Source organism: Malania oleifera, chromosome 11 (assembly GCF_029873635.1).
Source record: "Malania oleifera isolate guangnan ecotype guangnan chromosome 11, ASM2987363v1, whole genome shotgun sequence".
Classification (NCBI taxonomy): Eukaryota; Viridiplantae; Streptophyta; class Magnoliopsida; order Santalales; family Ximeniaceae; genus Malania; species Malania oleifera.
This window is the reverse complement of record NC_080427.1, coordinates 54640045-54661311: the sequence shown is the minus strand read 5'-3', so window position 1 is coordinate 54661311 and position 21267 is coordinate 54640045. Positions and strand designations below refer to the sequence as shown.

Below are 21267 nucleotides of genomic sequence, written 5' to 3'. Positions count from 1 at the left end.
CTTTGCCATTGCGATCCACTATGTCATCTCCATCCATGAAGAATGAAGGATCTTCACCATGAAAGAAAATGAAGAAATGCTGCATAAGATGGCTTTACATTTGGAAATGTTAGTAAGGGACAGGGATTATGCATTGGGATTGTTGTCGATATTTTCTCTGCCTTGGTGGGCATTTCATCTGGAACTTTCCATTCCCAAAATCAGCAACAATTCATAGAGTACGACTGTCACTTTGACATTGTGGATATTTAAAAGTTCAATTTCTATATAGAAGTCCCAAAATTCCTCTTGATTTCATGGGTAGCCATTTTCTCTTTGTAGTTATTGTTCTGGTATGGGTATTGAGCATCTGACTGACAAAGGGTGCACAACTTGTCAAATACAAGAACAGCTTGGTTCTTTAATGGGTCTGAAAAAATTGAAGGTTATTTCTGTCCATATGGCTTTGAATGAGGCTTTTATTGATTAAGCGTGGAAAGATAAAGTATTATGAGGTTTGTACTTTTAAATAGCAGTAGCAGGTAGAGTGTAGGGTAACGGTAAAGGGTGTAGCGGGAAGCAGGGACAACAGTTGTTACACAGTGGGAAGCTGGTCTAACAGCCATGAATTCTTTTCAAGCACACATAACCTAATGTATATTGGTATATTTGCATGTTTTAAGCTCTTAACCCATTCTTAAACAGATTTTTAGCATATTTTTGGACTTCCAATTCAATGTAATAACATTGTTTAGCAAGGCAATAAATTTTACATTTGGTTTTAAATTGCTACTAGTAGAAAAAATATTCTTTTTCACTTTTTATTAATCATGTGTGTGATAAATTAACCAATGAAACGAAATGCATCAAATACTCCAGTAATCTATTAGGCTCATAAGACATACAATAAATTGAACAAGTTGTATTATTTTATAACAACAATAACAACAAAACCAAGCCTTAGTTCCACTAAGTGGGTCGACTATATGAAGTATTATTTTATAAGACAAAGTAAAAACATAATAAATTTAGACCAACAAATTGTATTGTATAACCTAAGCTTTAAAATTATAATAGTATAATCATAAAATATATCATTGAAAAAATAAAGTATTGACAACTTGAACAAGACAATAACTAGATATGTAAAGAAGGTTGAAGTCGAACTATATAGAAAAGAAATATCAAATTACTGATATTATCAAAAATAAATATTTTTTTTTTCATGAAACAAGATTAATAGCAAGTTGTTCTTTAATGCATATCTTGTGACGATTACAGAAAATATATAATTTTGTAACATTATCATCCATATTATAATCTTCACCCCCTCTCTTTGCATAGAAGAGGTTGGTTCATGAAAGGGAAAATAAGAAAAAAGAGTGTTGAGAGTTATACAAAAAAAAAAAAAATGTATATATTTTTTTGTCATAACAGTTTTGGGGCAACTTCTGTAACTATGATTATGATTTTTATTCCCAATTTCCCAGCAATTTGGTATGTAACTATACTGAGGATCCAAAAATCCATTATGTAATGGAATGATCATGTTGTTATGTAATGGTCACAGTAGCTTCTATTAAAACCATGATTAAGCCATGAACCAAACAAGTCTGGTTTTCTTGATAATAAACTGATTAAGAGACCACCTCATTTAAGCTGTTAATTAAGTTGTGAACCGAACATGTTTGGTTCACTTTAAAATAAACTAATTAAGAGACCACCTCTTTTATTTAGAGCAAGCCCTGTCAACCTTGTAAGATAGGATTTGGGAGATGAGGAGGGCTACACTGCAAAAGTTATGGACATTTGTGAAATAACAATTTTTTAGGAGAATAAGGCTCCTAAATGGACCTCTTATTGAATCAGCAATCTGAAGATCTTTGTTTTGGGCTGAGGTAATTCAGAACCAATTAAGATGTTTACGAAAAAGGGTTGAATCACTGAATTTTTGACATTAAGAGCCAGCCTCTATTTAGAGGCTATCAAGTGCAAGCAGATGGGGCTTTTATCAGCACTTTCCAATTTAACACTACAAAAAAGCAGGTTCAGTATTTTTGAGAAGAAAATAATCACAGTAGAGGAGAGACATCGGCATTGTTGTTTCACCCATAATGGTCAGTTTTCTGAAACAATTAGGGGGTACCTTCTTGCATCTCATGCAAGTTCAAGTCCTACACCCTCATTCCTATAAATTGGGATATCTACCATCTCATTTACACGAATTACTTGAAATTTTCTTAGTAATAATGTATAATTATTTCTACCAAAAAAAAAAAAACTATTATTCTGCTGTACATTACCTTTTAAGAAAATAAGCATTTTTTGTATGACAATTTAATTATTTTTTATTGTGAGAGATTTTATCAATGTAAAATAATGCAATGAATACAATTTGAAAGACAAATTGAAATAACAATTGCTTTAGGATGAGATAACCCTCAAATTTTATGAAAAATAGAAAATGCTATATTCTTGTGAGCTACGAGACACTAATCCAGCAATCTGAAGCTTTAATTTAATATTTTCCGGATGACTTGTTTTTATTATTAAAAATGGAGCTTTGTTGGATTATAACTTTCTTTGCAATCATTTTGAATTTCTTCACTAAAGAAAATCTATTTTGAATTTAAAAACACCCCAACATCATCTTTGAAATATGTAAATGTCATTAGTTATTACACATTTTTTCTCCTATGTATCTATACAAGTATACCCCTCATGTACTGCATTTTTTAAAGCATGTGCATACTTTCGATCTTGTTCTCGCTCCACAAATCAGAACATTCTTTGCTTAATGTAACATTGGCACTGATTGTAAGCTTCTTGGCAATATCTATAAAAGCTTTTATCAATCTTTTGAATTTAATAATCTCTCTTTAGATAGGAGGTTGATCATCAGAGGTTTAGGACTTTTAGTGCCTCAACACACCATTATTTAAGTTGTCTGTTTTTATCATAATTAGGTGACTACATTCTTGAATCATTGTATTTTGTTATATCCTTTTCACAAGTTTATGGCCCTTGATAAAAGGTTGTTTTCCAGTAAAGTAAATTTTGATTCATTAAGTGGTTGGAGTTTTGAGAGTGGTGTATACGATATGTTGTGACATATATTTGAACATGGCTTGTCACGAGCCAAGCTTGTTTAGGGCATTATGCTTGCCTATGACTGCTTGTTTCGTGTGCATGGGATGGGTTGCCATCATGTAAATACTAATATAAGTTTATTGCTTTAAGGGTATTTTTGTTCTAGTGAAAAAATGCTAGTATGATTCTTCAAATAGTTTGATGTTTCCTAGCAGTAGAACTAGAATAGCATAGAAGCTCTTTTACAAGAGGGTGAGTTTTCATCAATCTTGTAAAATTCACTAGCTATTGTAATTATGTTTGGCCTACTTGCCGCCTTCACTAGACACACGTTGCTTATGGGAGTGTTGCTTAATGAATTATGTTGTTTTGATTTTTATCGTTTGTATGCCATTACTTTTGTGAATTGCTTAGTGCTTTTGCTTACATTTCATTAAACTGCTATGAATGTGTTTTGTTGGTAAACTGTGGTAAACTTTGGCTGTCTAGTTAAGCAAGAGTGCTTTAGCTAGTGCCGCACAATCCTTCACAAGATTTGGAATACTCCGCCCATGATAGTTGGTATCAGAGCTTGGTTAATTGCTAAGTGAATTCTGTTGCTTTCATTGTGGGATTGTGTTAAGCTTGTTGGAGATATAATAGAAGGAAAAATATTTACTAAAAAAATTAATATTAAATAAAAACACAAATACTTATCCGAAATTGAGGCATGCAAGGACCACTATCTTTAAAGTCGATTTCGTACCTACAAAGAACATTTCTTGGTGCATATAGTTTTTATGCACACGACCTTCAGGATTACTCAGCTGACTTGGTTTTGTGTGCACTCACAAACACTAGAGCTATAGGGGATTAGTGTCATTTAGTTACCCAACAGAATATAAATCTCAAGAAAGATTAGAAGATAGAGTTGTTTTAAAGAAGAAAAACATATCTTGAAAATAAAGCTGAATTATGGTTTATATAGGTAAAATTAAGTATAACTTTTAGCATAATAAGTATGAAACTGTTAAAGTTGTAGTTAATATTTTAAAAACGTTGAAAATAATATATTAAATTTTTATGTATGCTTAATTAAAATAAAAGCGATGATTGTCAATATAATTTTTATTAAATAGATATTTTTTTTTTAATTTGAAATATATGACATTAATGTCAACAAAGCATTGGTAGAGACCATGCTGACCAATATTGAAAGAATTGAAGTGCTAGAGGCATGAACTGAGATAACCAATAGTGTGGCCATAGATATGACTTGACTTGCTGAACATATGGATGATTTGAAGGGATCACAAAAATCAACAGAGTTCCATGGTAGAAATGTTAGAGGACCACCACCATACGGTAAAGAATCTAACTACAAAGGTGAACTTGATGTTTCTTGATATGGGAAATTGCTATACTCCGCAGTTTAGTAGAACCAAGGTGCCAGAACCTAAAATGTTTGCGTGTGCTTGTGATGCCAAGAAATTTGAGAATTTCTCGTTTGATATGGAATAGTGCTTTCCCACAATGAGGAGAGACTCAAAATAGGTGAAAGTAAATACCGCAACCATGTACTTGGTCAGTGATGCTAAACTATGTAGCATACCAAGTATGATGAGATTGAGACGAGACGCTGTGTCATTGATTGTTGGGCAGACTTGAAGAGAGGTCAAAGCACAATTCTTTCCTGAGAATGTTGGGTATAATGCTCGATGCAAACTAAGAGACCTCAAGCACAATGGGTCAATCAGAGAGTAAGTGAATTTGTTCTTTGCTTTGATGTTGGATATCTAGGACATGTCAAAGAAAGACAAGCTGTTCTATTTTCTTAAGGGGTTGAAATTGTGGGCAAGGACAGAACTTCATTGACAAAGAGTTCAAGACTTGTCTAATACACAAGCTGTTGTGGAACACTTGACTAATTATGTTGGAGAGAGTTTCCTAACGTCCAAAGAGAGTGGCATGGGTGGAAACGACAGAAATTTTTTTCGAAAAGGGCTAACCCAAAAGTGGGGGAGCCAACAACAACGTGCAAACTTCAAAAGAAGCTTCATTGTCTTGGTCATCCAACACACCCAATGGTAAGGGTAAGATGACCTGCTTTTTATGTTGAGGCCCTCACAGAGTTGTTGAGTTCCCTCGTAAGTCATCGCTCAATGCTTTACAAGCTTCCATCGTGGAGGTGGCATTAAAGGATGATGAAAATGAGGAGGATACCTTGTGGATGGGTGTAATGCAGTTAGTGAACACATTGGAGAGGCAAATGAAAGGATTGAAGGTTACACAGGCAAGAGGGTTAATGTCTGTTGACTTGCGGATCAATGGGAAGAGTATTTGTGCTATGGGGTGGATACTGGGACTACCCATAACCTTGTTTCACATGAAGAAGTGAAGAGACTCAACTTATCCTTGGAGAAGGATTTAGGATGCATGAAAGTGGTTAATTTGTAGCTTAGCCTACTTTGGGGAGTAGCCAAGTAAGTCACTGTGAAGTTTGACAGTGGGTAGGACATGTGAATTTCATAGCTGTGTCGTTGGATGATTTTCAAGTGATTTGTGGAATGGAATTCTGAGGGATACTAAGGTGGTATCGATGCCGTTTACTAGTTTCCTTTTTCTGATGCAAAACTACCCTTGCATGGTGCAAGCCATTGTAATGAAAGGATTGAGGAGGGGTGAATAGATATATCTAGTGACGTTGTTGGCTCGTAACTTTCCTCCACAACAGGGTGTGGAGAATGAGATCGAGTTGTTCCTAAGAATGAAGTCGCCTACTGAAGGGCTATATTGGATGGTGCCTTTAGAGCTAGTGAAGCTAAGGAAATAGCTTGATGAATCGTTGAAAGCGGGATATATATGCCTTTCCAAAGTACCATTTGGAGCACTAGCCTTGTTTTAGAGAAAATATGATGGGAGAATGTGGATGTGTGTGGATTACCGCTTGCTTAATTAGGTGATAGTACTTGACAAGTACCCTATTCCTCTGATTGTCGATTTGTTTGATCAGTTGAGTCATACGAAGTACTTCACCAAACTTAATTTGAGGTCAGGCTACTATTAAGTGAGGATAGCAAATGGGGATGTACCAAAGGCATCCTATGTGACATAGTACGGGGTATATGAAATTTTGGTGACGCCATTCAAGCTGATCAATGCGCCTGTGACATTCTGCACCTTGATGAAATAGGTATTTCATAAGTACCTCGACAAGTTTGTCGTAATATACCTAGATGACATAGTTGTCTACAGTTCCACTCTAGAGGAACACATATCATTTATGGAAGGTGTTTGATAGGCTGAAGGAGAACAGTCAGTATGTGAAGAAAGAGAAGTTTTCTTTCGCTCAACAAAGTATATGTCAACAGAACAGCAAACAACAAAGCAAAAGATATCTTTCCTTGCTTCAGCCCACATTTATTTCCTTATATTTCAATTCATTATTTTGTACAATTGGCACATATTTAGTTTACATGTATAGGGCTTGACAGATTATAGTTTACTTGTATAGGGCTAGAATCATGCTAGATCTTATTTACTTTCCATGTGTAGCATTCTCGTAAAGTCTATATATAATATACATGACTCAATGCCAATTCATTCGGCCATTCACAAAATATTTGACATGGTATCAGAGCCAGCTGACTGCTAGGTTTTTTTTCCCTTCGATTTTTTGTGTTCTCGGTTTTGTGGCTGTTGTGGTTTTGTTTTCTCTTCTGGAATTTTTCTCTGTTCTTTCAGTACTTCTGTGGCTGCGTGGCTGTCGGCACAGCAGGTTTTTGGGTTGCCATTTATTCCTCTAGGTTATGTCCTTGTGATTCTCGACAAGTAGGCAACAATTTTCTGTTGCTTTTTGTGACTTTCGGCAAGCAAGCACAGCAGGTTTTTGGTTTGCCACTTATTTCTCCAATTTTTGTTGCTGTTTGTGACTCTCGGCAAGTAGGCTTGTGACTTTCGGCAAGCAGGCACAACAGGTTTCTAGTTTGCCACTTATTTCTCCAGTTTTTGTTGCTGTTTGTGACTTTCGGAAAGCAAGAAACAACTTTCTGTTGCCGTTTTTGGCACTTATCTTCTCGGCACGACAGGTCTTTGGTTCAAGATTTAATTTTTAGTGCAGTTTTTTGGTTCAAGATTTAATTTTTTAGTGTAGGGAGGTTGTTCTTGGCTTTTCTTTGTACCTGCGTTGTTTATTTTGGGCTTCTAGATTTTATGGTGGTCTGTTTCTTTCGGCACAACCTCTTTTTTGGGGCTTCTTGATTTTCTCCTTTATTTAGAATGGACTCCGCACCTATGTGTGCCAAGTTTACAGGCAACACTTTTTCTACGTGGGCTTTTCAGTTTGAACTTTTCCTGAAGGGAAAAGATCTTTGGGGTCATATAGATGGCACAGATTGTGCACCCAATCCTGATAAATCCAAGGAGTCTGCAGCTTGTCCTTCATGGGTTGTGCTTGATGCTCGGATTATGTCTTGGTTTCTGGGCTCAGTTGAGCCACATATTGTCCCCAACTTGCGACCTTATCGCATCGCTCAATCCATGTGGACTTATTTAAAAACAGTATTTTATCAAGATAACGGTGCCTGTCGTTTTCAGTTAGAGCATGCAATTGCCATGCTTCAACATGGCAGTCGTTCCATCCAAGACTATTATTCGGGGTTTCTAACTCTTTGGAATGAATATTCTGATCTGGTTACTGCGGATGTTCCTATGGCTTCTCTTCCCATTATTCAAACGAGACTAATCGTCGTGATTAGTTTCTTATGAAACTCCGCCCTGAGTATGAATCTGTTCGCTCGTCTCTATTAAATCGCTTTCCCATTCCTTCTGTGGACGTTTGTTTTAGTGAGTTACTTTGTGAAGAACAACAACTTAGTACTCAAGTTACTCTAGCACAATCTCATGGTAAATCCAGGTCTATCCCTGTGGCTTATGTTGCTCAACGACAAGGACCACCTGTGCATTCTAGCACTTTGCAGTGTTTTTGCTGCAAAGAATTTTGACATATCGCTGCTAATTGTTCTAAGAAGTTCTGTTCTTGTTGCAAGAAGGGTCACATTATCAAATAATGTCATGTCCCCCTGCAGAATCGTCAGGCCCAGGAATTACAGACTTCTGTTAGTGTACCCCCCCACAGTGACTTTTGCGGCCCCTGGCTCTTCTTTAGGTGACTTCTTTGTTCTTGCACCTTCTCCAGCGAATTACTGCACACTTGAAATGGTGCAACAGATGCTAATTTCGGCATTATCAGCAATGGGGCTCCAAGGTAACAATTCTACTAATCTCTAGTATGTGTACTTGGGTGCCTCTAATCACATGACGAATAATACGACTACCTTGTGTCATGTTCGGCCCTACGCTAGTCAATCTGCTATTTAGACTGCCAATGGCAATTCTTTGCCAATAGCTGCTGTCGGAGATGCCTCTTCTAAGTTCACTAATGTGTTTCTTGCTCCTCAGCTTTCCACAAATTTTAATTCTGTTGGTCAATTAGTTGATAACAATTGTGCTGATAATTTTTTTGGTAATGGTTGTGTTGTACAGGACCAGGTAACGGGGAGCCGATTGCAAAGGGACCTAAAGTGGGGCGCTTGTTTCCACTACTTTTGTCTATTCCAGCACGTTCTCCAGTTTCTTCTATTAAGTCTTTCGCTTGTAATAATGTTTCAAATCTTAGTATGGTGTGACATCGTCGTTTCGGCCATCCCATTACTCAGTTCTTATCTTATGTATTGAACTTTGGTTTACTTGGTAATAAAGAACGTTCTTCTTTATCCCTTCAATGTGCCTCTTGCAAACTTGGTAAAAGCAAAACTCTTCTCTTCTCTTTGCATGCTAGTAGAGCTTCTCAATGTTTTGAGCTTATCCATAGTGATGTTTGGGGACCTTCCCCGGTTAGTTCACATGAAAAATTTAAATACTATGTGACTTTCATTGATGATCATAGCAGATTTACTTGGGTCTACTTTCTTTGCTCTAAATCTGAGGTTTTTCGTACTTTCACTGAGTTTTTAGCTTATGTTGACAATCAATTTTTTGCTTCTATTAAGACATTACACACAAATTCTGGTCGTGAATACGTGTCTACCGAGGTTCAGGCATTTTTGGTTTCTAAAGGCATTATTCATCAACATTCATGTCCTGCTTCTCCCCAACATAATGGAGTAGTCGAACGGAAAAATGGTCATCTCCTAGATGTGGTCCGTGCTCTCTTGCTAGAATCCTCTGTTCCATCCTTGTTCTGTGTCGAGGCTCTGAAAACTACTACTTGATTAATCGTTTACCTTCTCAAGTTCTACTCATGGAGTCTCCCTATTCCGTTTATTTGCTAAGCAACCTAGTTACGATAACCTCTGTACCTTTGGTTGTGTATGTTTTGTTCATTTACCTTGTCAAGAGCGACATAAATTATCTGCTCAATCTGTTCGATGTGTATTCTTGGGATATAATGTGTGTCAAAAGGGATTTGTTTGCTATGATCCTACATTACATCGTACACACATTTCTAGGAATGTTATTTTCTTTGAAAATCAACATTTCTTTCCTGTGTCCTTTGTACCCTCCTCTCCTACTGTGATTCTCCCCTCCTTTGAGGAGCAGTTCTCGAATCCTCATCTAGTCAGTTCTTCTTTTAAACCAAGTATTGTGTATACGCGGCGCCCCCTCCTACAGTCTCGTTCGGTAGCTCATCTGATATCTGATCCTACCACACTCCAGATTCATTCAGTTGCAACACCTCCAGAACCTTTGGTATGTCGCTCTTCTCGAGTGTTTGTACCCCCAAATAGGTATGGGTTTCCCTCTTCAAGTTCTAGTAGCTCTGTCTCAGCTTTTATTGCTGCATTGTACAATTTAGATATTCTCACTTCCTACTCACACGCTGCCAAGCATGATTGTTGGAGACAAGCTATGTTGGAAGAAATTGTTGCTCTAAAGGCTAATCACGCCTAGGACATTGAGCCTTGTCCTCCCACCATTGTTCCTCTGGGTTGTAAATGGGTTTACTCAGTCAAGGTCCGATCTAATGGAAGTCTAGATCGTTACAAAGCTCGCCTTGTTGCACTTGGGAATAATCAGGAATATGGTTTCAATTATGAAGAGACCTTTGCTCCTGTGGCTAAGATGACTACTGTTCATACGATTGTGGCTATTGCTGTTTCGAGTGAGTGGCCACTACATTAGGTGGATGTCAAGAATGCTTTTCTTCATTGGGATCTTAAAGAGTGTATTTATGTGAAGCCACCCTTAGGCTTGTTTCCCTCTCTGACTTCACATGTGTGTAAGCTTCGTCGTTCTCTTTATGATCTCAAACAAGCTCCGAGTGCCTAGTTTGATAAATTCCACACCACTTTATTACAATTTTCATTCAAGCAGAGCAAGTATGGCACTTCATTGTTTCTTCTAAAATCAAACATGGGTATTGTTGTTCTTTTGGTTTATGTTGATGATATTGTGATTACTGGTTCCGATTTTGCTTTACTTGCTCAGCTCAAGACTCATCTCTCATAGTCTTTTCATATGAAAGATCTTGGGTCTCTCATATATTTTATTGGTCTTGAGGTGAATCGTAGTCCCACAGGTATTTCACTGAATCAACATTAGTATGCTAGTGACTTGGTGGCCACAGTTGGCCTTCAGAAGGGTACTTCGGTTGATAATCTCATGGAATTAAATGTCAAGCTTCGCAAAGAGGAGGGTGACTTATTTGTTGATCCCAGTTTATACCAGAAGTTGGTGGGTAGTCTTGTCTATCTCACCATTACTAGACTAGACATTTCTTTTGCTGTACAACAAGTCAGCCAGTTTCTTCAGACCCCTCATAATCTTCATTTGGCTATTGTCTGTAGGATCATACGCTGTGTTCAGGGCACTTCTGCCCTTGGTTTATTCTTCCCTGCAGGCAATTCTACTCGCCTTGCGGCTTATAGCGATGCTGATTGGGCTGGTTGTGCGAATACACATCGCTCCATCATTGGTTGGTGTGTGTTCTTAGGTGATACATTGATCTCTTGGAAGAGTAAGAAGCAAGACAGAGTTTCTAAGTCATTGACGGAATATGAATACCGGGCAAAGTCTCTTGCTTCTTCTGAAATTATTTCGCTTCGAGGCTTGCTTGCTGAGGTAGATTTTTCTAAGACTGATCCTGCACCTTTACATGCCGATAATGCGAGTGCTATCTAGGTCATGGCCAATTCTGTCTATCATGAGCGCATGAAGCATATTGAAGTCGATTGTCACTCCATTCGTGAAGCATTTGACACTCGTGTTATCACTCTTCCACACATTTCCACTGAATTACAAATTGCAGATATCTTCAGCAAGGCTCTCACTCGTCATCGACATTGCTTCCTAAGTAGCAAATTGATTCTTGTTGATCAACCCGCATCAATTTGAGGGGGGCTATCAATGGAACAGCAAACAACAAAGCAAGAGATTTACTTCTATAGGGCTTGACAGATTATAGTTTACTTGTATAGGGCTAGAATCATGCTAGATCTTATTTACTTTCCATATATAGCATTCTTGTAAAGTCTATATATAATATACAGAACTCAAGGCCAATTCATTTGGCCATTCACAAAATATTTGATAGTATAAAATTCCTTGGTCATGTGATTGAGAAAGGTCATATTAGGATGGATATGCTGAAGATAAGAGCTACTCAACACTAGAAGATCCTTACGATAGTAAAGGAGTTGTGTTCCTTGGACTTGGCAATTACTATCGAAAGTTTGTAGAAGGGTATTTAAGGAGAGCTGCTCCTTTAACAGAACTATTGAAGAAGGGTTACGGGTGGAATTGGATAGAGAAGTATGAAGTAGCCTTTGACAACTTGAAGGATGCCATGATGCGAGATCCGATACTTGCACTTCTAGACATCATGAAACCGTTCAAGGTACAGACAGATGCATCGGACTATGCCCTTGGAGGAGTCTTGTTACAGGAGGGACATCCTGTTGCGTATGAGAGCTATAAGCTTAGTGAAGTTGAACGGAGGTGTACAACTCAAGAGAAGGAGATGCTAGCAGTGATGCATAGTCTTTGTGCATGGTGACATTATCTACTAGGGTCAAAATTCTTGATGAAATAACTTGGCCGTTAGTCACTTCTTAAACAGCCAAATCACCCAAGCAGGGCCATTGGCAAGATTTCCTAACAAATTTTAATTTCTCATTTGAGCACAAGGCGAGGCGGATGAACCAAGTTGCAGATGTACTAAGCAGGAAGGCTGAGCTAGCGGCGTTATAGATGGTAACACACTTGAAGATAAGTACAGTTACCACGACAATGAGGAAGAGCATCAAGGAAAACCTTGCCAAAGATCTAATTGCCTAAAACCTCATAAAGTTGACGAAAGAGGGCAAAGCATGCCAGTTTTGGATTGAAGATGTATTGCAGATGACCCATGGTAGTTGGATCTTTGTGCCCCGAGCTAGAGGTTTGAGGAAGACGATATTGAGAGAGTGTCATGATGCCATGTGGGCTGGACATCTTGGATGGTATCACACTGACATTGCTGAAATAAAGGTATTATTGGCTGCATGTGTGATGATGTAGTCGATTATACCTAAACTTGTCTTACCTGCCAACATGAAAAGGTGGAGCGGAAGAAGATTGCTTTGCAGGATTGCTGGAGCCCCTACCAGTACCAACTAGACCGTGGGAATGTGTCTCACTAGATGTCATCACAACTTGCCTATAGTGGGAGATGCAGGGTCTAAACTTGTGGTCATAGATAAGACTTTCGAAGTATGGTGCCTTCATACCCACACCAAAATATTGTCAAGAGGAGATGGCACAATTGTTTGTAGTGTTCCCCACAACATAATCAGTGATCAAAACTCATGATTCACTAGCAACTTGGGGATAGAACTTCTCTGAATCCTCAATTCGTAGCTTGACATCTCTTTGAGTTACCATCAATAGGCAAACAGACAGACAAAGAGGTTCAAGAGGCTATAAGAAGAGTACTTGAGCCATTTCGTTGATGCCAACCAAAAGATTTGGGTGCAACTACTTGATGCCAACAAGAGTCCTTTTTTTAGCTTGTTGCATGCCAACAACCATTGTTACCTCACACAATGGACAAGCTTTATAGAGGAAAGAGTCCTAGAGCATACATGTTCATCAAAGAATGGGGACAGAATGCAAAGATTGCTCGAGCCTACCTGGAAAAAGCTTCCAAGGTGATGATGAAGTGGGTGAATTAGAGGAGAAGACCATTGCACTTCAATGTGGATGACTTGGTGCTTGTTATGCTCAATTTTGAATAGATCAGGTCACTACGAGGTTAAGATAGGAGACTACTTCGCAAATGTAAAGGACTAGTCCCCATCTTGGCCAAAGTTGAAGGCCTCTTACAAGGTTGATCCTTCAATTTGGATGAAAGTGTATCTTGTGTTTCACGTCAACTGCCTTATGCCATTCAACATTGACATCGAAGATCCAAGTAGAAGTCAGTTAACCAGAGCACCAATGAAAACACCACAACCTGATAGAAGAAAAATTGAAGCCATCCTTGTGGACAAAGAGTCCACATCATCAAGAAAAAAACGACAAGTTCTTAGTGAAGTGAAATTGCCTTGGAGACGAAGAAATTAATTGGATTTCAACTAAAGACATGCAATCATTCGTGGACAAAGTTGAAGAGTACTTAGCATCAAAGTCTACTAGAATGTCAACCACACAAGTGGGAAAGCGTCATAAGCCAAGATTTTTTTGGGCATTATGCTTGCCTATAACCGCTTGTCTCATGTGCGTAGGAGGAGTTACCTTCATGTACATGACTCCTCTGATAGTTTGATGTTTTTCAGTGCTAGAATTAGAATAGCATAGAAAGCTCTTTAGGAGAGGGCGAGTTTCATAAACCTTGTAAAACTCACTAGTCATTGTAATCATGTTTAGCCTACTTCCCTCCCTCGCTAGACATATGTTGCTTACGAAGATGTTGCTTAATGAATTACATTGCTTTGATGTTTACCGCTTGCCTGTCATTACTTTCATGAATTGCTTACTGCTTCCGCTTATATTTCGTTCAACTGCTATGAATGTGTTTTGTTGGTAAAATGTGGTAAACTTTGGTTGACTAGTTAAGCAAGAGTGCTTTAGTGCTGCACGACCCTTCACAAGGCGTGAAATACTCAGCCCATGACTCTTAAGGCAGTATTCTTTTGAAATTCTTGCTCCCTATAATTTTGGTTCTATAAGTAGAGATGGTGGATTTGAATGCATTTTTTCATTTCTATTTCTTCAATGCTTCTGAAGGGAGCTAATTGTAGTCCTTTATTTCTTTGACTTGAATTAGGAAAAGCAGCTTCATTTTCCTTTATTCCCTTGTATTTAATAGTGCATTTAATTGAAGATGTTGTCCTATTTTGGGTTGAATGGAGTGAAGGGATCCACATATATGTGTGTAGCTGATCGTAAATGGCTTGGGTATGGACTTTGTTGTTGCTGATGATTGTTGTGGAAAATTTTCCAGCTTTATCATATCAACTACTAAATTGCACACTGAGGTGCTATTAGAAAGTATCAAAATTGAGGGTTTATTTTGTAGTGTTTCTAGGTGTTTCATTAGAAAAAGAAAAAAAAATCTTTGCCGTAGTTCCCACATTGTAAATTGTTTCCTATTTGCTTCTAGGTCTGCCTCTGTTTTCTAATCTTGAACCCCTTCATTGTTTTCTTAAGAGGATGGATAGAATTTAGATTGGTATCCTTTAGGCTAGGAAAATTATGGAGTGTAAGCACTAACAATGGTCGGTGTGTTTTGAAATCATTTGAGATCCTTTTGGGGGAGTTATCCTATGCTTTTGTGGGGACTTGTTCTATGAATAGAAGGCAATTGATATGCATAGAACTGTTCTCTGTGATCCTATTAAGTCGCACTTTGCCTTTCTTTGCAGGCACTAGTGAGACCTCATTTCGCATGAACTTTATTTGGAAAGTGTGTCTATTTCCTTTAGTTCTTCTACTTTGGATGCATTAGTTGATAAAACCTTGATGTCAGATAATATATTTTGTGATATTTGAGAGATTCTTGACCATTGTGCTCAGCAAAGTATAGAGGAGTCAATAAACCATTTATTGATGCATTTTTGTTTGTGTGGTTGTGTGCACGAAATTCTTAAATAAAGTTGGTTTGTTTGGGCTGTGCCTTCTCTTTCAAAACTTGATGGGACATTTCTTGATTTTGCAAGCACAATCTGTGCTAGAGTCATATTCTTGGGATGTACCCCCCCTCGCCCCTCCTCATGGTGATCTGATATCTTTAGAAAGGAGAAATAAGAGGATACTTTAGGGTCTTGAATGAGAAGGCTTTAATGTGAACTGTAGGATTGTATCTAAATACCTGTAGAGAGGTTCAAGTGATTTCCATGGAATTTCAAACTTCATCCCTTCACTCTATTTCTTTGTCACAACCACTATTTCAATATTTCATTAAGTGGGGTTCAATTCCTTTTTTTTGATTGAGGTGCAGGACTTGCTTTACATTCTTCAAGACAAGGTTTTTCAAAGCGGGATTGCTTTTAGCGACTATCGTATTGGTGCATCACAGCATTTTTGCCTTTTGGTGATTGGCTCCTGTCACAGAGCTACTCCACAATTGACATGCTCCCAAGATTTAGAGTATGTTGAATCACTATTTAGTGGGATGACTAGGACTTGGGTTTTTTCTTGGGGGAGGGGGACATCATTTACATGTATCTTTGCCAATTAGTCAATTTCTAAATGCCGGAGTAGAGCCTAAAGAGGTACCACTTCTTCATAAGTTTATTTTGAGGGTTTGTATTAACAAGAACCTCTGTTTTTTGGTTATTCTTCTCAATTGTAGAGTTCTAGTAGTGGGGATTGTGAGTTTGTTGCTTCTTATGGTTGGGGCTGATGGAGAACATTATGTTTCTATTGGTTGCTAGTGGACATTTGCGTCCATATTACAAAATGTGTTCTCATGTTAAACACCTGTGCATCAAATCTTCTGGTGATGGTTGCTTTGCCATTGTTTATATTAGTAGTTTTTGACCATTAACAGTTTTATCTTGCAGGAAAATTCAAAGCCTTTTTCTGACGAAGAGAAGAAATTGTTGTTCTTGGCAGACATGGGATACACAGTAGAAGAGGCTTCAATAGCCTTAAAGAGATGTGGTGTGTATGCCTCGCTATGCTGTCTTTCAAAATTTTTGCATGTTCCTATGCACAATATGCGTTTATTTTTTATATGTATAATGAGTGTTTCCTTTTCCTTGTGCAAGGCATGAGTAACTTTCCTTGCTGACTTTTGTTTAGGCTATGATTTGTCAGTCACTGTGCATTGGTTGGACATGGTCTAGATTTTTGGTAATTAAAATTTGTATTATAAAATTTCAATTTGCAACATCTTTGGCCACAATTTGTTACATATCTCATTAAAGAAAGGTCTGCATATTATACTTTGGGATGTTTGCATTTCATATGCTTAATTGTCTATCAAAATAGTGGTTGATACTTGCAACATATTGCACATGGTGACTTATTTTTTTTCCCTTTTTCTTTCCCTTTTGTGGTTTATTTATCTGTTTCTTCTTTCCTTATTCATCTCCATTTTTATCTTATTCTTCTTTAATCGTGTTATGGTTACAGGACAGTGGTTTCTGAGTTGCTTAGTTGATACCTTTATCAGGACATCTGTACTTGATATATCTAGTCATTCGTGTTTCTTGTCATTGATGTCTCTAGCTATATGAAAGCAGAAAGTTGTAGACCCCATACTACTTTAGTGGAGGTCTTAAGTAGCAATATGTGGTCGCTTTTAACTGAAGCTGGAGTGCTGGATTCATTTGGAATATACCCTGATAAGTTTATTACCCCAGATGGGCATTCTTAATCGTCCGATAAGATGCCTGCCATGGATGGTGGAGTTGTCTAATAAATTGTTTATAGGTCCAAACTCATGATTGTGTATGCCATAGTTTGACTTGGTTATATACCATATGTTGCCTGCTATTTGATTAACCAGAACTAGCAAAAATTTATGGTAGGGAGTATGGGTGTGTAGTAAGTACAGCTCTATCCTCATGTTTCTCAGTTTCTCCTCCTATTCTTATTGGTGCTTTTGCTGGTGAAATCTTGGAAGGGTATAGTTGATGGCCTAACCAAGAGAAACTACTCCTTCAGAGGGTTTACATATAACTATGGGGTAATGTTCCTCTATGTGCATGAAGACTGGCATCAAATTTTCTCATTTGAGCAGGTAGCTACTAGCTATCCAAACATTCACTTTTTTAGTTACGCATCCTCTGACATATTTATATTTTACAAGTGCAAGCTGAGGTTGCCCCTCCCATATGGCGAGGAATTCTGTGACCGTAGAAGGACCATGTGCTAGACAGAGCATAATGTTTCAAGGGAAAGTTTTTTCTTTCCCTGCTAGAAGTTGATGATAACAGAGAGGCCCATATGATATTTAGTGGGAACTGTTTTTGTTGTGGCTTTGCTTTTAACTCCTAGGCTCATCATTTGGTTAGGGTATCAAATCGAACTACATGGAAAAACACTTGGAAGGCACAAAGAATTGACTGTTTCAATTCACTTTTTAATAGAGTTATTGTGGTCACATTTTTCAGTGATGAGCTGTTTGAGTCAACTGATGGCACCTTGCACTGATTTGTAAGGTAATGTAGGGAAAAAAAACCCTTGTTGTTACTGAGAGTGGCAGTCACTCTTCATTTTCTGATTGAACCCAAGCCTAAAATATAATCAAAAGATTAATGAAGTCAGTCTTTTGATAACTGCGTTTCTTGTTGCTTTCAAAACTCAATGATCATGAACATTTGTGGACTTTTTGGATCCTAATATTAACATATTGTATAAGCTGCCTCTTTTTCTTGAAGTTATAGATGTAAAAAATGTTTTAGAGGCTATTCCTGTGTTTATTTATCATGCCCCCTTAAAACATGGCAGGGCCAGACTCCTCAATTGTAGAGTTAACAGATTTTATTAGTGCTGCTCAAATGGCAAGGGCAGCAGATGCCCATCTACCCCAGGAAGACAAGGTGATGTTAATTCGCCTTTCTAGGATTTGACTATTAAAAGCTTTCTGAATATTCATATGGATTTTTTTGTTATATCTAAAGTTTTAATGCGTGGTCATTTTAACTATGCTGCTTTTTCATCATGCTGCTTGCAATGATTAATTTTTCTTTCCTGCTCCATTTCTCCAGCCAAGAGCAAAGCACATATTTGATGAATTTTCCAAGCACCGAAAGAGGAAATATTTAGATTATGAATTGTGGAAACAAAAAAAACAGAGGGGCTGTCCAAGGAAGGAATTGGATGAAGATGATGCGGCAATCCGCCTTCCAAATCCTATGATTGGATTTGGAGTTCCTAATGATACATGTCCAGTGGTTCATAGGACACTTTCAGAAGCAGCCATTGGACCTCCCTATTTTTATTATGAGAATGTGGCGCTTGCTCCCAAAGGTGTTTGGGAAACTATTTCACGGTTCCTGTTTGATACTGAGCCTGAATTCGTTGATTCAAAGTATTTTTGTGCTACAGCAAGGAAGAGAGGTTATGTTCACAATCTTCCTATTCATGACAGGTTTCCTCTTCTTCCACTTCCCCCACGGACCATACATGAGGCATTGCCGTTAACCCGGAAATGGTGGCCATCATGGGACACAAGAACAAAGCTAAATTGCTTACAAACTTGTATAGGGAGTGCTAAATTGACTGATAGGATTAGAAAGGCCCTTGAAGATTGGGAGGATGTGCCACCTCCAAAAGTCCAGAAATATGTTCTTGATGAATGCCGAAAATGGAATTTGGTTTGGGTTGGAAGAAACAAAGTTGCCCCTCTTGAACCTGATGAAGTGGAGATGTTGTTAGGGTTCCCGAAGAACCACACCAGGGGAGGTGGAATAAGTAGGACTGACAGATATAAATCACTTGGCAACTCATTCCAGGTGGGATTTTGTCTTTCTTCTTTGATGAAATATTCTCAATGCCAATTTGTCACATTACTAACGAGATGATCTTATTTTAGGTTGATACAGTGGCATATCATTTGTCAGTCTTAAAGAACATCTTCCCAGGTGGGATGACTGTATTGTCCCTTTTTTCTGGGATTGGAGGTGCTGAAGTTGCACTCCATCGGCTGGGTATCCCTCTGAAGGCTGTTGTGTCGGTTGAAATTTCAGAAACAAACAGAAACATTGTGAGGAGTTGGTGGGAACAAACTAATCAGAGGGGAAATTTGATTGATATTACAGATGTGCAGAATCTGACTGCTGACAAGTTGGAGCACCTGATCAAATCCGTAGGTGGATTTGATCTCGTCATTGGTGGGAGTCCTTGCAACAATCTCGCTGGCAGCAACCGAGTAAGCCGAGATGGATTGGAGGGCAAAGAATCAGCTCTTTTTTATGATTTTTACCGTATTTTAGACTCAGTTAAATATATGATGGGGAAAAGACCATGATTTAGAAGAGCATAATTCAAGATGCTTGGATTAATTTCTAGACTTTTGAATCTAATTGTTGTTTTTTCCTTTGTTCTTTTTTTTTTTTTTTTTTTCTCCATGGTTAATTATTCATTGTAAGGCTGACAATTTTTTTTCACATTTCCGTTTTTCCCAATGGAAAATTCATTGTTGGAAAATGGTATGGTTGCCCTTGGATTACTCCATTTTGGAAGGTTTTACTGTGAACTGTGTGACAGGCTCTTTGGTGCATGGCCCGTCCTTTAGGAATTGATTGTTTTCAAATGAGATCGAGTCTGGTATTTTTGCTCTAGAATCCTCTCTGTCTGCTTGAAACCATTCCATTTAAAAAAGCTAATGTCATCCGTTTAAGTCATTAAAATGCTTCTGTTTCTTGCTTCAATTATTAATACCTCTGGGTTTTTAACCTGTACAGTATTGCTTTAATACATATTAGCTTTATGTACTAGTCAAGCTTCCTGTGCCATCATCTTCTCTCATAGCTGTTTTGTTAGTGATACTGTTGCTTCTTTGTTGGTATTAGCGGATTAATTATAGATGTTTGAAATTTTTCAAAAGAATCTGTTCGATGAATATTGTATGACAGTTGTCACTTTTTATTTTAATTCAGTATAGGATAAAATTCAGTAATACCTCCTAAGTTTTTGGATAATGATACTTCACCGTCTATTTTTTAAAACTATCAAAAGAGCTCTCGAGGTTTAAATTTAGTGACAATTTGAACTTTTGGTTAGTTGATCGATAGTTAATCGTTAAGTATATGTGGAAAAATGAATAAATTGATAATTTTGCCTTTTTTATTCACTTATGATCGATAACTTAAGAAAATGATATTAATTTAATAAATTAAGTTGAAAAAATTGTTCAAGTAAAATATGTTTTGAAAATTGAACTCGTAAATGAATTGGACATCTAGTTTTTGAGTTAACTAGTCTGATTGGTTCGGGTCAATCAATTGACATAAGCATAATAATACAATTAAAATATTATTTTAAAAATTAAAAATATATATAAAATAAATAATATTATAATTTATAAAAAAATATTTAAATAATATTGTTGTTTCAAGATTTGTTATATACAATTTACATGCAAATTAAATGACTAATTGTCTTTAAAATTAAATTATAGTTTAAAAGTAAACTCTTATCAACTGGTTGGTTGAATTGCCTCTTGATTTTTGAGTTTAATTGTATCTTATATTTAATAACATAACAACTTGGATAAAATATAAAAAGATTGGTGAATTGATTAGATCAAAGGTCAATAAATTAATATAAATTTGATTATTCTTTATTTATTTAATACTTATATTTTACACAAAGAATAACTAAAATTCAACTTTATAATTTTAATTTGTGAAATATAAATTTTGAAATTTTAGTGTATGTTTTTTTTTTAGCATTATGTTTGATAGATAATTTTGATTTATGAACTATGAATTTTTTAAATCTAGTTTATGTTATTTTTTAGCATTGTTTGATAGGTTACTTGAATCTAAAATTATTCAATTATGTTTTATTTGTTTTATGATGTGTTTAGTCATTAAATTTTTATGAAATTACATCCAACCAACATTTTGTAATACCATAATTACCATGCATTTGTTATGATTTATTAGTAATTTTTATTTTTTTTTATATATTTTAAAATTTTGAAATAATAATAAACTTTTTTATGTCATGCATATGTTATTTGATTGATCCAAAACGATTGGACCAATAAACTATTTAATTTGA

The 21267-nt window shown here is 36.9% G+C and overlaps 1 protein-coding gene across 1 annotated transcript in view; it reads left to right on the top strand.

The window, feature by feature from the left end:
• LOC131168470 (DNA (cytosine-5)-methyltransferase DRM2) overlaps nucleotides 1-19686 on the top strand; it is a 31014-nt gene extending 11328 nt beyond the window's left edge. The window contains exons 7-10 of the mRNA XM_058127915.1: nucleotides 16092-16191; nucleotides 17986-18077; nucleotides 18246-18992; nucleotides 19073-19686. Coding sequence (XP_057983898.1) covers nucleotides 16092-16191; nucleotides 17986-18077; nucleotides 18246-18992; nucleotides 19073-19507 — 1374 coding nt within the window. The 3' untranslated portion in view covers nucleotides 19508-19686. The remainder of the gene's footprint in view (nucleotides 1-16091; nucleotides 16192-17985; nucleotides 18078-18245; nucleotides 18993-19072) is intronic.
• The last annotated feature ends 1581 nt before the right edge of the window (nucleotides 19687-21267 follow it).